Source organism: Aspergillus chevalieri, chromosome 6 (genome assembly GCF_016861735.1).
Source record: "Aspergillus chevalieri M1 DNA, chromosome 6, nearly complete sequence".
Classification (NCBI taxonomy): domain Eukaryota; kingdom Fungi; phylum Ascomycota; class Eurotiomycetes; order Eurotiales; family Aspergillaceae; genus Aspergillus; species Aspergillus chevalieri.
This window is the reverse complement of record NC_057367.1, coordinates 2,048,412-2,063,179: the sequence shown is the minus strand read 5'-3', so window position 1 is coordinate 2,063,179 and position 14,768 is coordinate 2,048,412. Positions and strand designations below refer to the sequence as shown.

The window sequence follows — 14,768 nt, the reverse complement described above, 5'->3', positions numbered from 1 at the left end:
TTAGTCAGATCCCTTTATTAGAAAAAGTAGTAAAGCCTGTCAATAACTAAGATATACCTTCATGATATGACAAATCTATATACTTCAATAGACTACCAGCTTAAACATAGAAATAATAAGTTACAACACTTGTTTAGAAGGCTTATTGATAAATTTTCCGAATTTATTATAAAGTTGCTTTATTTAGCCAGAGAAACCGGACTGTTGGAGGTTTGATATAAATTAATATATCTTCAATTTTATTGTAAAGTATCATCATTATTATCCAATCTGATGATATAAGTGTAAGAGAACATAAATGAACATAAATAATGAATAGACATTATTTATGGATCTGAGAACAGTGTATTGGTCAGATATCATTACTAATTCGGCTTACTCTGCCTTCCATTTTTCTTTCCTCCCTAATACTAGTAAGTCTATTTGATAAACCATCTACTAATATAAAATTAAAATTTTTTGAGTCAATAATTATTTATTACTATCGCCTTCGTTTTCTCATCTGTAGTTCTAAGCTAGCTCTTTCGCGAAATAACATTGTTAGGATGCTAGAACAGGAGCTTACCTCAACCCACTTAGTTGCACTGCAGTTGCAAATGAATGATCAAAGTTTGATGGTCAAAATGTGGGCCAACTTATTGAATTGAGCTGAAACTGATGAAATGGCTTAAGAATGTTATTGAGTCTGCGATGAGCTATTGCCCTCACTGCGAGCACTAACAAGGAATTAATATTTGGAAAGGATTCATCAACAAACGGTTTATCGAAATATTTAAAAAGAAACTGGAATAAATCAAATAGAATCCTGAATAATTTAGTGTTTCATGCAATCAATCATATAACTAAGAAATGGGACAGCATAAGAGATCAACTAAAAAAAATATTTAAAAAGAACGATATAAATAGAGGACGTGAGAACTAAGTTAAAATAGATCTAATCCTGAAGAGATATTTAAAAGATATTAACCAGACGGTCTAGACCAAGGAAGTACTTATTAATAAGCTTATTAAGATAAAATGACTAACGTAATCGGACACCGAGCTGCGCGGGACACCGAGCTGCGCGGCGGCGGCGAGTAACTAACTCTTCTATACGAATTATACGAATTATTTCATCAACCTAGTTAAATAAATGCCACATTGAACTGTATTCGATCTATTAAATTTACTACTATTTAGCAGGACATTTTAACCTATTATGGCCTTCTTCATTGCAGTTGCTGCATCGTGCTGGCCGCCGTGGCCTTCTTGATGGCTCCTGTATCGCCTCCCTCTCAATCAACCTTTGCTGACCTTCAGAGCCAGTTAGACTACCTCCATCTTGAATAAAGGCTCGTGTCATATTCTTCTTCCCTTTCTGATGCTTATTTGACGTGTGGAGCTGATGGAATCCCTGTCTTAATAGAATAGCATCCTGCATTGCGACTTCTGTGCTCTTTATAAACTTTTCAAGCATCTGCTCTGCAACAACTGAAGATAGGGATTGGCTTTGAAGTTCTTGAATCTGCTTTTTCTGCTGATTCAACTGATAGAGATTGACTGGTGTTCTTCCTAAATAAAAGGATTGGTTGCTGGATGAGGAAGAAGGTGGTGTCGGTGTCTTGATGTTGAGTTTTGCAAGAACTCTCTCTGGTTTAAAAGGAATAAGACCAGCAGCTGCAAATGCACTCAATATATTGGCCTTAGAGAATGCACGGCCATGGATGCTGGAGTAGATAGATATGAAGTCTTGTTTATCAATGGCATGGATGTTGTTTTCTGCCATCTCTCTGACTTTCTGGCCGTAATAATGCTTGAGTGGCGCAAAACAGCTTATATCAAGCGGTTGAAGTAGATGAGATGAATGAGGAGGCATATATAACGGAATAATCCTTCTCTCAGTGCAGAATTGATCAAAACTAGCAGTGGCATGACTGCTATGGCCGTCAAGAATTAAAAGACGATATCTGCCAGCTGTCTGAGAAGCAGTATGCTTCTCAAACATCTCCTGAAGCCATTCAAATCCCAGAATATCATTAGTCCAGCCATTATCGCTCAAGCTGATTCTATATTCCTTTGGAATAGCTGAATACCACTGAGATTGATGCTTTTTCCCAGCCATAATGATTTGCGGAGGTAGAGCATGTCCAGAGGCATTTATGGCAATTATTATGGTAATCCACTCGCGATTTCCAGGCTGGATAGATTTGGCATGGCTATCTCTTGTCTCTGATCCACAAATAACCTTTGCAGTTGATGCCACTCCCATTTGAAAGCCAGTTTCATCCATATTGTATATATCCTGCTCTGCAATGCCGTATCTCAGGATAGTCTCTTGAACACGATTAAACCAGCCTTTTATAAGCTCCGGATCTTCACATTTGGCACGCTGATAGTCATATTGGCGGGTATATTTGGATTTGAGCTCAGGATGGCGTTGAATAAATCGGGAGACCCATTTCTCGCTGATAGAGATGTCTTTTGATGGCTTAGACCGCGCGGATAATAAAAGCTGAGCAAGATGGCGTACATTTGATACTCGAAGGGGTAGACCACGTTTATCCATGTCTAGAATCCAGTTTTTAAGGGATTCTTCTTCAGTATTTGATAGCTTGCGACAATTTGCAATTGTATGTTGGCGAGAGACAGTCCCATCGAGGCGAGTCATGAGGGTCCTTGGAGGCACATCAAAGGCTTTTGCACAGGCCGTTTTTGATGGGAATTGGCCTTTATGAAAAGCCTCAATGGCCAATTCTAGACGTTTTTCCTTCGGTATTTCAGTCATGATGAATATGGCAGTAGAAAAGTAGTATATGGGATCATATTCAGGAGAAGCGGCTTCCGACCGCGCAGCTCGGTGTCCCGCGCAGCTCGGTGTCCGATTACGTTATTGGGTTGTATATACTAAGTAGATGCTGTTAGGCAGCAATAACAGAATAGATGAAGCATAGACTAGCAAGTTAGAGAAGATTCCTATTTATCTCTTCTTTTACACAGTTGGAAGCCTAAATTTGACTTAAATGCTTATTAAGTTAATACTGATTAACGTAACCCACAAGGGGGTCGCGCACCTTTGTATTGCATACTAAATGGCCCTTTTCCTAACCTTGATATATCAACAATAACAGTTCTAGAGGACATGGGACTGCTAGAGAAATCATTCTTGAATAGTATACTTGCATACACTAAGCTGGTATTATCTTCTAAAGTATGTATTTCTTCAGGTATCATAGATTATGGGTGTATTTATCTGTATTACTCTATTTATCGGTATTGTTAAGCTATTGGGTCATAACAAAGGGTATATGTCTCGAGTATTTACTTTCATAATATATAAAGCCCTCGAATAAGATCCCGGATATGTGAACTACACTCTATTTGACGGAGTCTGAAGAAAATTCATAACGAGATCCCTATTAACGGCATCAAAACAACCAATACGACGTAAGCGCGAACGTGAGAATAACCGATAAAATCGTGGCTCAGGCAGGCCACACAATCTGGTTCAAAAACCATGCAAGTATATCCATGGCACTATTACCTCCAATCCTCATATCAAATATGAGGAACTATAGAGAGTGGACCATGTGGCTAAAAAGCGCTTTATACAAAACCTCTGTGGATCTAGACCTTGGCACAGCCCCTGGGCATGCCCGCCCGGGGCGGTCTTCCCCTGCCCGGCGGGCTACAATGGGCTCTAAGTGCCTGCCCAGCGGGCAATAACGGGCAACCCGGCGGGCTGTCAAACAGTGCAAACGTAAGGGAGTCGTGACATGCATTATTTATGCCCTTTTTATCAGTAATCTGCCTTACATGCAAAGTCAAGAGATAGAGAAACAGGTGTTTGGACAGTTTTTGATGTGATAAATTTGTATTTCTGACATTAAATAATCTATCAGCGACACCGAATCAATTGAAAATTAAGATAACTAAGGTTTGATCTTGATTCTCAGAATGGAGCGATGGTGGTAGAGCCATAGTGAAAAGATATTTTCGGCACAAAGGTCAGTATCTTTATCAATCTAATACATAGTTAACTACTAATAATATCATTTATCCTTGAAACCAGAAGATAATTAATATATCAAATCGTACGCAGAATCTGAATGCAAATATTAGCCATTATATTTCAATGTGGTGGTATATAAATACCAGCATTTGGTATAGACGAAACTGGAACCGGCATAGAAAACAGGTAATGTAATCCCCACCGAGTCGACCACACCCCCGAACCGGCCACTTGTGTATTGCATACATATTGAAAAGCCCTCAACCTGATGCCTACATATTTGCCATGGCATATGTTCGTGTTTTAGCTTTTAGACCTTGCTAATATTTTTTTGTTGAGATATTGGATCCTAAAAAATGTCATTGTGTATGCAATACACAAGTGGCCGACTCAGTGGTGCATTACCTTATTTATCCGCTGAATCATCGAGTCATTCTTTCGAATTAGGAAGAGTGTGACCAAACGGGCCAAAATGCTACAGGCTCAGATGGACGAGCTACAGGCGGCCTTCTACCGCCCCATGGGCGGCGGTGCCGAGTCTACATGGATCGAATTGCGGAAAATGGATACAATTAAGTCGGTCCAAATTGACATGTCAACATGCTGGTCAACGATCAGAACGGGCTAAAAAAAAAATGAATCTTTTATATCAAATGATTTAGCACAGGGTTCAATGGAATGATGATTTACAGTGGAAAGAGGAATCTATAAAAAGACCTATTATGGATATTGGAAAACCCTCTGATCAAACTAGGCCTGGTGATGTCCATGCCAAGCCGTGTGGGAAAGGCATAAAGCAGATGTTTTGGCTGCTTTTGGAGTTTCCCTTGTACTGGTTTTAATCCCTCTTGATGGAGGTATCCTGATGCTCAGCGTCGAGTTACAGCAAGCGTTAGGAGCATTTTATATCGGTCTTTTTTGCCTGACTTACTCCAACCTGGGGACATCTTCATGCATGATAATGCACCTTTCCATACAGCAGGCATTGTATGAGAATTCCTTGATGAATTAGGGTTTGGATATCATGGTCTGGCCACTCATTCACTGGATCTAAATCCTATTGACAATCTCCGGGCATTGACGAAGGCAAAGATCTACGAACTTTACCCTGAATTAGAGCATGTAAGAAAGGCATCTAAAAGATTTTGATTCAAGCAGCCTAGGTATGGCATTCAATTTGAGGATAGATTGCTGTCAGAGAACATGCCTAACTATCCACATACATGCAGTGATTGATGCAAATGGCTAGTATACGGACTATTAAGAATCGGCAGTATATTAGGCGGTATAGTGGAAAAAAGCGAAGTAGATTCAATTTTTTCATGATATTACATGATTAAGTTCTTGATCCCTTCATCAATATAGATCTAAATATCCTAGCATTAATAATTACAACCTCTAGAAACCTGTAGTATTAAATTAAATAAAAGCTAGTAATGATTTCTTAGATTTACTGATAAATTTTTTAGAATTCTCGACCTCTAACTGAAGTAGCAGAACTCTCTGAACTTATTATATGTTGAAATTATACAATCGCCTTATGTAAAAAATAAAAAAGCTGACGATTCTCTATATTTATGTAGATAAATTATTTAATAGCCTTATAACTTACATGGGTTTGGTCGTTCAGTCTTTCAACGCTAATAATAATAAGGAAGACGATTCCAATATCATAAATACTTTAAATGAGGTGAAAAATGAAATAGTAATTAGATCTTCATATCCTACTTTAGATAGGTCGTCTAGATATCGAAAATGCGTATTACAAATTAAGGGTCAGAAAAATTCTCTATTATAAATATTAGTCATTTTTCTAATGCATTAACTATAAGTCTAATATTACTAACATGGAATTAAAGAGACTTGAATAAACTGAAGAGAACCATCAATTAGCAGTCTGATAACTTAAAAAAGAGGATCTTGACAAGTCTGTCCTGGAAAAAGGTTTTGTGGTATGTTTATTAAAGAATGAACATAAAATAGATTTTTAATAGGTATAACTTCACTATCTCTATTCCTTAATAAAACAATGGATTTCATGTTCCCCCTCTTAACTTCAGTTAACATGATTAATGAATGCATATATATACTTGAATGTTCTATGAGCTTTATATCGTTTTATGTAATTGTTCATCACGTCTCTGCCTATACATTATTACATCTAAGATTACAATAATTAGATGTAAAATTATCTCTGGATAGATTATAAAGGGATGCCGCCTCTGACTAAAATAGAGAGCTGATACAGGCACACCCCTCTCGCTACAGGCACGCACCCCTTGTTGGCTGCCGGCACACCGTCTAGCCGTTTTTAGTAAATTGTGAGTTCTTGTCATGTGATATTTCCTTAGCATATTGAACTGAGATTTATCATTACTATCATGATCGACCATGTACACTAACATTTTGAACTAAAAGCCTTCATTACCCCCTTCTTGAATACGCCTCAAATCAATAATACTGGTAGTTTTCATCACCCCTGCCAACACATCTAATTCTCCAACCACTTCATGAGGTTCTAACTGGTGCAGCAGCCAATATGTCAGGTGATGAGCTGCATACACCATCAAGCATGGCACTTCCTGGCACTGGTGACATAGGAGGTGATTCCAGTACAAGCACAGATTCTGGAGAGTCTGCCCAAGATGACTCTGGATTTGCCTGAGATGGCTCAGGTGCCACTGCATCCTTCTGTGGCTGTCTATGGCCATGCCTTGGTTGCTCACAGGCCAATACACGCTCAAATTCTGATGGTTCTCATTCAGTGCCTGTGATTGGGTTGGTTGATGCTGGTGTTGATGTTGGGGTTGGCTGATTTGACACACCTGAAGGCCTGCCTTGAACAGAGTCAACAACACATGGTTCAAGGATCATTTCACAGGGATTTGGCACAGGCATGGTTTCTGGGGTATAAAGGTGCCATTGCTGGTGGAAATCCTCAGTTTTCAATGAACACTGTTGATCAACATATCTTTTAATCACATGAATACATGGGATACCCTGTGTACACAAAGTCAAACCAGTACAGTGCTCAGAGATCACCTTTTTCTGGTTATGGAGCTTGTGATTATCAGTGTTCTGTTGTCTTGGCAGATAAGCATCATAAATCGCTGCGACTTTTTGCAAAGCATACTGTGATAGCCAGGTATGCACATCACCATATAGGGAGAAGCAGAGCAATCTAGTGGACTTTGTAACCTGTTCATTCTCCAATGCTTTCTTGCACAACTCATGCTGATGTGTAATAGTTCGCTCAAATGATTGAATAATATAAAGATGATCAGCCACTGAAGTACCAAGGTCCTTCTTGAGGTGTGAGTGGGATGCTTCACCATGGGAAGTTGTACACATGTCCAGATGAAAAGCTTTGTCAGTAAAAGAGTACAGAATTTCTGAATTTGCTTCCTCTTGTCATCATTCAGCCACTCTTTTTCAATGTATGCAACTAAAGGGCAAAAGACTTCATCATCATATTGATCACAGAACTCCTTCCATGCACATTCTGACTCTGAATAGGATGATGCTCTAACCACCTCCACCACATCTCAAGCATTCTCTTCCAGTGCTCATCTCCTTGTCATGTTGATCAGGCAGAGTTTCCATGCTATCAAGGAGCTCTTTGCAGATAAGGAGGCAGGCTTTTGACAGGATGTTCTTGTTCATATGCCAGAAACAAATCATGGTGTACTATGTAGACATCAGGGAATACATCCTTGCAGGCATTTATGAGAGCCTTACTCTTTGTCAGTCAGAATGGTGCAAGGTGGTTTGAGGCCAAGCTGTTCATAGACCCTGTGCAGAGATGTCAAAGTCATATGATGGTTGCTGCTCATTATGGATGAAGGCTACAGCTGCAAAGAAGGTGGATCCAGTTGCAGTGACACCATTGATATCCAGCATGGGCATCCAGTACTTGTTTGTCTTGTATGTACAGTCCATGATCAACAAGTATGGATTGCTTTGCAAGAGCTCAAGGCAACTTTGATGTGTACAGAACAATCCAACAACATGACCATCAATATCCTTCATATGGTTGAATAGCCATTTACCTTCCTTTGGGAGTGCAGTCAGGAGAGCCTGGATGGATGTTCATCCATCAAGAAACTTGTGATGGAGGTCCTGGCAAAAGTTGTAGATATTGCATGGGATGATGTTACGTTACTCTTATTTTCACGCTTGGCAGTGTCAAGAATCTGATGTGGAGTGATGCCAGCAGCAAGTTGATTTTCAAATGTTGTGGCACATTTTTTGATCTCTGCTTGATGCAGTGTTGGGTGTGTATGGACAGGTGCTGGGCTGTGGTTATGGCCTGGATCCTTAATCTCAAATGACATTTGTCTGTCTGCCTGTCTCAACTGAGTGTTGCATGAAAAGGGCAATTCTTGCAGTGAGTTGGTTTTGTCATGGACTCACTTGTTATCAGCAATGTTGTTCTTATATACACCACTGCAGTTGCAATGGAGGTAGTGTGCTTTGATTTGGCCATCCCCTTCATGGTGCTTGGAACTCTTGGTTGTTAGGGCATAGCCATGCTGCTCTGTGAACTCATTAATGGCACCCACTGCCTCTTTCTCAATGGAATAGATGGCATTAGCTGGCCGTGGAGGTAGGGAATATGGTGGGCAATGATCCTCATCATCACTCAAGTACTCAGCCAGGAGTGCTCGGGGTGATTGTTGATAGGTAGTATTTATCATATTGAGCTCACTTGGCATGCAGCTATGGGTAGCCAAGAGGGGCAGATGTGATGTCTTTTTTATGATGATACCCTTATTGTTTTACCCTAATCTTATCAAAACATGAATGACCCACAATTTACTAAAAACATCTAGATGGTGTGCCGGTAGCCAACAGGGGGTTTGCCTGTAGCGAGAGGGGTGTGTCTGTATCACCTCCCTTCTTTTTTCTAGATGCTAGTTAGTTTTGATATTACTCTCTAATTAGATTGGGCTGTCATGTCACACAACTTTCCTTTGTTAACTTAAGACGTTTAAATATGGATAATATTATTTTGCTTAATAGAAAGGCTGACCACAGCGGTATACGAATACTATTTTTATAAACCAATTTTAATAACTTCTTTACTATGCTAATATATTGAGTGCATTTGGAGCCGCTGATCTTATTCCTTTTAACCAGAGAGACTGCTTGCAAACCTCAACATCAAGATACAACACCACCACCAACCTTCTTCCTCATCCAGCAACCAATCTTTTTATAGGAAGAATACTCCTCAACCTCTATCAGCTGAATCAACAGAAAAAGCAGATTTAAGAGCTTCAAAGCCAATCTCTATCTTCAGTGGTGATAGGGCAGATGCTTGAAAAGTTTATAAAGACCACAGAAGTCGCAATGCAGGAGGCTATTTTATTAAGACAGGGACTCGATCAGCTTCATACATCAAATAAACATCAGGAAAAGAAGGATATAACACCAGTCTTTATTCAAAATGAAACTAGTCTAACTGGCTTTCTAAAGGTCAACAAAGGTTGTTTGAGAGGGGAGTGATACAAGAGCCATCATCAAGGCCAAGGCGGCCAGCGCGATGCAGCAACTGCAACGGAGAACGGAGAACATATATATAGGTCAGAATGTCCTGCTAAATGCTAATTTGATTTAATAGATTGAATACACTTTAATATGGCATTTATTTAACTACATTGTTGGAGTAATTCATACGAAGTGTTTAGTTACTCGCCGCCGCCACTGCGGCGCAGCTCGCTGTCCGATTATGCTATAATTAGAGAGGCTCATAATATTAAGAATAGCTGCAGTGAAACTCATGGTGACCATCGTTATAATAGAATAAGACTACTAACTAAAGAGTGATATTCAATAGAATTCCCTTTCAGAATCATGACTCACTGAAATTGACTAAAATTTATAACAAGGGGTTATTTAACAAGAGAGAAGGGCCTAAGAAGCTGTAAAGAGCTGATTAGGTTGATATTCATATAGATCAAGAAGCTTTAGAGTACTTCATAAATGCATTGATCACCTGCGCCTGCTATTTAAAATTTCCGTTTTAATCTCACTTTTCGATGCATTATGGGTTGGGGGGCAAAAAAGGAACCACTTATCAAATTCTTGTATGATATATGTAAAAATAGTAAGTGAAAATCAGTAAAGCTTAATCCTTGTTGAAATTAGAATAGAATAATAATTAGGTTATATTTAATTTCAAAACTGGATGACATGAGGTCTAGTAATGCTTGATACTCGATTCACACGGGTTATAAAGAAAATGAGACTATAGAAACTTTATGAAGAATATGATGAAAATCAGAAAATAACGTTTGAAGAATAGACTGCTCCTGTACTAAAGTCAATGAGTAAGCTTAATTATAGACATGGCTACTAGATAAGACATATTAGCAATCTTCTACACTGCGCCCAGGTTGTAATAAAATCTAGATTGATGTAATAACTATTCTAGTGAAAGGGGTGGCAGCAGTTAAACAGGCTAAAATATGTAGAGCTATATTAAATGCTAATGAACCGAAAATCTCACGAATTTATCTCTGGAATATTGCTTCCATTAATTTCATCCTCAGCCTTGGCAGCATATATCCATGGAATTCTAATCACTCCTTAGAGATCATAACAAAAGTAAAGGCTTATTTCATTCCTTCCTTCTCTTTCTGATGTTTGTTTAATGCTTCAAACTAATGGATGCCTTGCTATATAAGATAAAATTCCATATTGCTATTATTGCGATTTAATTAATTTTTCCAATATATAGTAACTCTTTTGGATATTCTAAATCTACCTTTTTAATTGATAAAGATCGCTTGGTATCTTTTCCAAATAGAAAGATCAACTGCTGGATGACCAAGATGGTGTTCGTTTCTTCTTAATCAAAGCACACTATCTAGTTCAAACGGAATAAGACTTACCAGCTTTAAAGCATTCCGTATAATTGGTCTTTAAATATTTAATAATAATAAATCCATTGCATGATTTCTAAGCTAGATTAATTTAGCATGGCTATCCCCAGTCTTTAATTTATGCTCTTTGCTCCAATGTGCGTAGGAGTAGATGAGCAATAACAATGATAACAATGTTGCCTTATACATATCTGGAACAGTCTACATAGACTATCTTTTTCAAATTAACTTGCAATGATTTCTTGTAAGAAATGAGTCAAAGACACATTGAACGCATTGAATGCAGTCGCATGGGTGGGCTTTCATGGGTAGTAACTTCTATAAAAAATCTTAATACATGGTTTCATTGGTCTTCTTTAGAAATTTTATTCATAATAACAGTGATAATATGACATTGAACAAGGCAGTTACTACTCAGGGGTAAAACCGCCACCACCAGGCAACTTGATGATATGTCACCAAGTGATAGATCACGTTATAATATATTTATTGACCCACATGTCTCGTGAAAATAAGTCTTAAATAGAGGGTTCTATTCATACTTTCAAAGAGAGCTCTATTTAAGGCCTGGGCATTATCTTGGATATACCCATTTGAATACGGACCTCTTACCAATAGGTATGGATATAAAGTCTGTACCCAAGACCCATCTGGGTATACCCAAGAATTTACCCAGATATCCTTTTTATTAACTATATTAACCTCTCGTGACTTGCATAATTTATGCGAGTAGTGTTTTTTTGAAGTAATAAAACTAGTAATCTATTCAATCCTATTCTAACTGATTACACAGCGAAAAAACCACTTTTTAAATTAACGGACTATCACTGAGCGGAAATACTTTAAAAATTAATCTACACCTACAGTGAGGTGCAGAAAGTCTGAACACCCAGATACTGCTGCCCCACACCGCTTTTCAACAACTAGTAATATTCAATTTTTCTGCCTGTCTAAACCTCCAAGAAAACTAATATTTCGTATACCAGCCGTCGGCCTCAATAACAGCCTTAACATGATGCAACATTGTCTCTGACAACTTAATGCACACCTGCTCATCAATTGCCTGCCAGGCTTCCTTAGCTGCTGCTATTAACCTCTCCCGTGTATCTTCAGTGCCACAGGCGTGCTCTAGTTCAGGATAAGAGCTTATAGATTTGCTGTTTCATTATCGCCCAGAGGTTCTCAATTGGATTCAAATCAGGTGAGTAAGGTGGCCAGACCATGACAATTATCTCTAGTTGTTGGAGGATTTCTATCACAACGCGCGCCCGATGCACTGGTGCTCCATCATGCATAAAGATATCACCAGGGCGGACAAATTCAGGTAAGAATGCCTCATAAAGATCACAGATAACTCGCCCTGATACTCCACCTCTTTCTGAATCAGGGTCGCCATCTAAGGGGATCAGACCTGTCCATACATTATCTCCAAAAGCAGCCCAAAACGTCTGCTTAACTCCTTTCCCTGTTTGACATGTACAAACATCTTTTTCATGTAGTTGATCACATGGTCGTCGGAAGGTTCAGATGGGACAAATACCAGCACCTCACTCAACTGTACACTCATCAGACCACTGGACCCTAGCCCAATCTTCAGGGGTGTGGTTCTCATACTCTCAGGCCCATTGAAGGCGCTTAGCAGCATGAATCTCTAACAGTTCAGGGCGACGAAGTTGCTTCCATTTGCAGCGTTCCATCTCATGCAACAACTTTTGAATTGAGCGCTTTTTCACCACCCCATCCACCTCATCGACAAGATCACGGATCTTAATATGAGGGTTTTTTTCAGTGAGATCATATATATGGTCACGTTGCTCTTCTATAAGTTGTCAAGGGCGCCCAGACCGTTTGCGAGTGACATTATCAACACGCTCTTTTTCGCGTCGTTTTGTGGTCTTTATGGTGTTTACGGAGAGGTCTCAGTGTAGATTATGAATTCGTTTGGCGCCCCAGCCAATTGCATGGAGTTTGCATATACGTGATCTCAATTGAGGAGGCAATTCAGCATTTCTTGAACGGGGCATCTTGTATAGAGTCGTATATAGAGCTTAGTGCTCAACGCGTGGAATGTCATTACTAATTAAAAAGGAAGGCGGTGGCGGAATGGCGGTCTGGAAGGGGGTTCAGACTTAATGCATCCCACTGTAATTGACACAGTAGATTATCATTGTATGATAGGGTTTCTTTTATTTTTTCGAATACTATGGATATGATAAATGAGAAAGAGAAATAGATTGTAATTATTGACGGGATACGAAATAGAGAAATTTACTCATTAATGACTAAGCATTTTATGCACAAAATTATGTAGACTCAGGTATAAATATACCCTTGGGTATGGGTATGAGACCTGTGCCCAAATAAATACCCATGTCCAGATCTAGTTTTATATTATATAAAGTATAATTGAATAACCTCACTCCCTGGGAGTCATCTCAGGGGTGATTGGTGAATCATGACTGGAATTACAGCTGGCAGCAGAATCACCTCTTCCTTCATCTACAAAGTAGCATAAATAACTCTTCTGATACACTGACTGCATCTATTAGAACTTCACGAAGTGGTCAAGAGGTTCAGATGGGTTGGCAGGGACAACGGTCAATGAAAAATACCAATATTATTTATCGGAAGTCTATGATTGGGCGGGAATAGTTGAACTTCAAGCATTCTTTCATCTAAGCATAGTAACCGATTTAGTGTTTGTGTATACAGCATTTAAGTGATAATATCAGAATCTCCTCGCGATAACGGAGAAATCACATGATATATTTACTATTTTAGGAAAGGGCTAAGCAAGAGGTGTGCCTGTAGCGAAGGGGGTGTGTCTGTACCATCTTCCTAAATTATAATATTAGCTCATTATTCAAAATAAATATAAAAAATCTCTTGCACATTTTGAGAATTGCCAAATACATTACTTAAAATTGAATTAATTAAAGAAAATATCTAGGAAAAGTCTCCTTAAGAGAACATTATATTCAGTTCAATACTTCAATTAGCTCAATGAGCGGCGATGAACATGATAAATGACTATAGCTTCACTAAACCTATTTTCTATTTCTATATTGAAAATTCTAAATCTCCTCTTACATCCGTAGTTGACGCTAAATCATATATATTTGTTACCTAGAAAGTCTATTATAATGGCATATATGAGACAGGTTACCCATGATATCAATGGAAGGCATGCAGGTGGATCTTGTAAATATTGAAGTGATTAAGGACTAATCAGTTCATACTAGTTACATGGAACTGGCACTTAAGATGTTTAATTTTTCTATAGTTTTTATTTTTATAAACATATATATATCAAGCTTAACAGATGTTTTGACTTTTCCCAAGCGAATATTCTATCAGTTCATCCATTACAGATATGGCTGGATTATCTTTATGACTAATAGAATTTAACTCCCAGCAATCTATATGGAATCTTACTTTTTCTCTAGACTTTAATAATTAAAGTGGGGATGCAAAGATAGCTAATGTTAGAAAAATGAAGTTCTTTAAATTCTTCAAATACAATCCCAGATGGCTTTCTAACCCCTTCATTTATAATTAATATATAACGGGCTACACTTATCCAACAGTCTTAAGCAAAATCTCATCGTTAGGCAATGTTTTATGTCCTTGTATGATGAAGCTAGATATCTTTTCTAAAACATAGGAATGAACCTATAATATTTCTTACCGGCCTTTTTAGTCTAATCACTGCCTTGATCTACTGGATGTTTATTTATGTTTATTTAAAAACTTGTGTCAAATCAGTCAAAGCCAACATCAACACCAGCATCAACCAATCCAATCACAGGCACTGAATGAGAACCATCAGAATTTGAGCATGTATTGGCCTGTGAGCAACCAAGGCATGGCCATAGACAGCCACAGAAGGATGC

At 38.5% G+C, this 14,768-nt stretch overlaps 2 protein-coding genes across 2 annotated transcripts; both read right to left on the bottom strand.

Moving 5' to 3' along the window:
- Positions 1-1,171: 1,171 nt before the first annotated feature.
- On the bottom strand, positions 1,172-2,764 carry ACHE_60737S (uncharacterized protein; the record flags this gene model as incomplete). Its single annotated transcript, XM_043281944.1, has 1 exon — positions 1,172-2,764. One exon carries the CDS (start codon positions 2,762-2,764, stop codon positions 1,172-1,174), a length of 1,593 nt encoding a protein of 530 aa, XP_043139373.1.
- A 3,635-nt stretch (positions 2,765-6,399) lies between these two features.
- On the bottom strand, positions 6,400-6,699 carry ACHE_60736S (uncharacterized protein; the record flags this gene model as incomplete). The annotated part of the gene is made up of 1 exon (XM_043281943.1): positions 6,400-6,699. The coding sequence occupies one exon, from the start codon at positions 6,697-6,699 to the stop codon at positions 6,400-6,402; it is 300 nt and encodes a 99-aa protein (XP_043139372.1).
- Between the last annotated feature and the right edge of the window lie 8,069 nt (positions 6,700-14,768).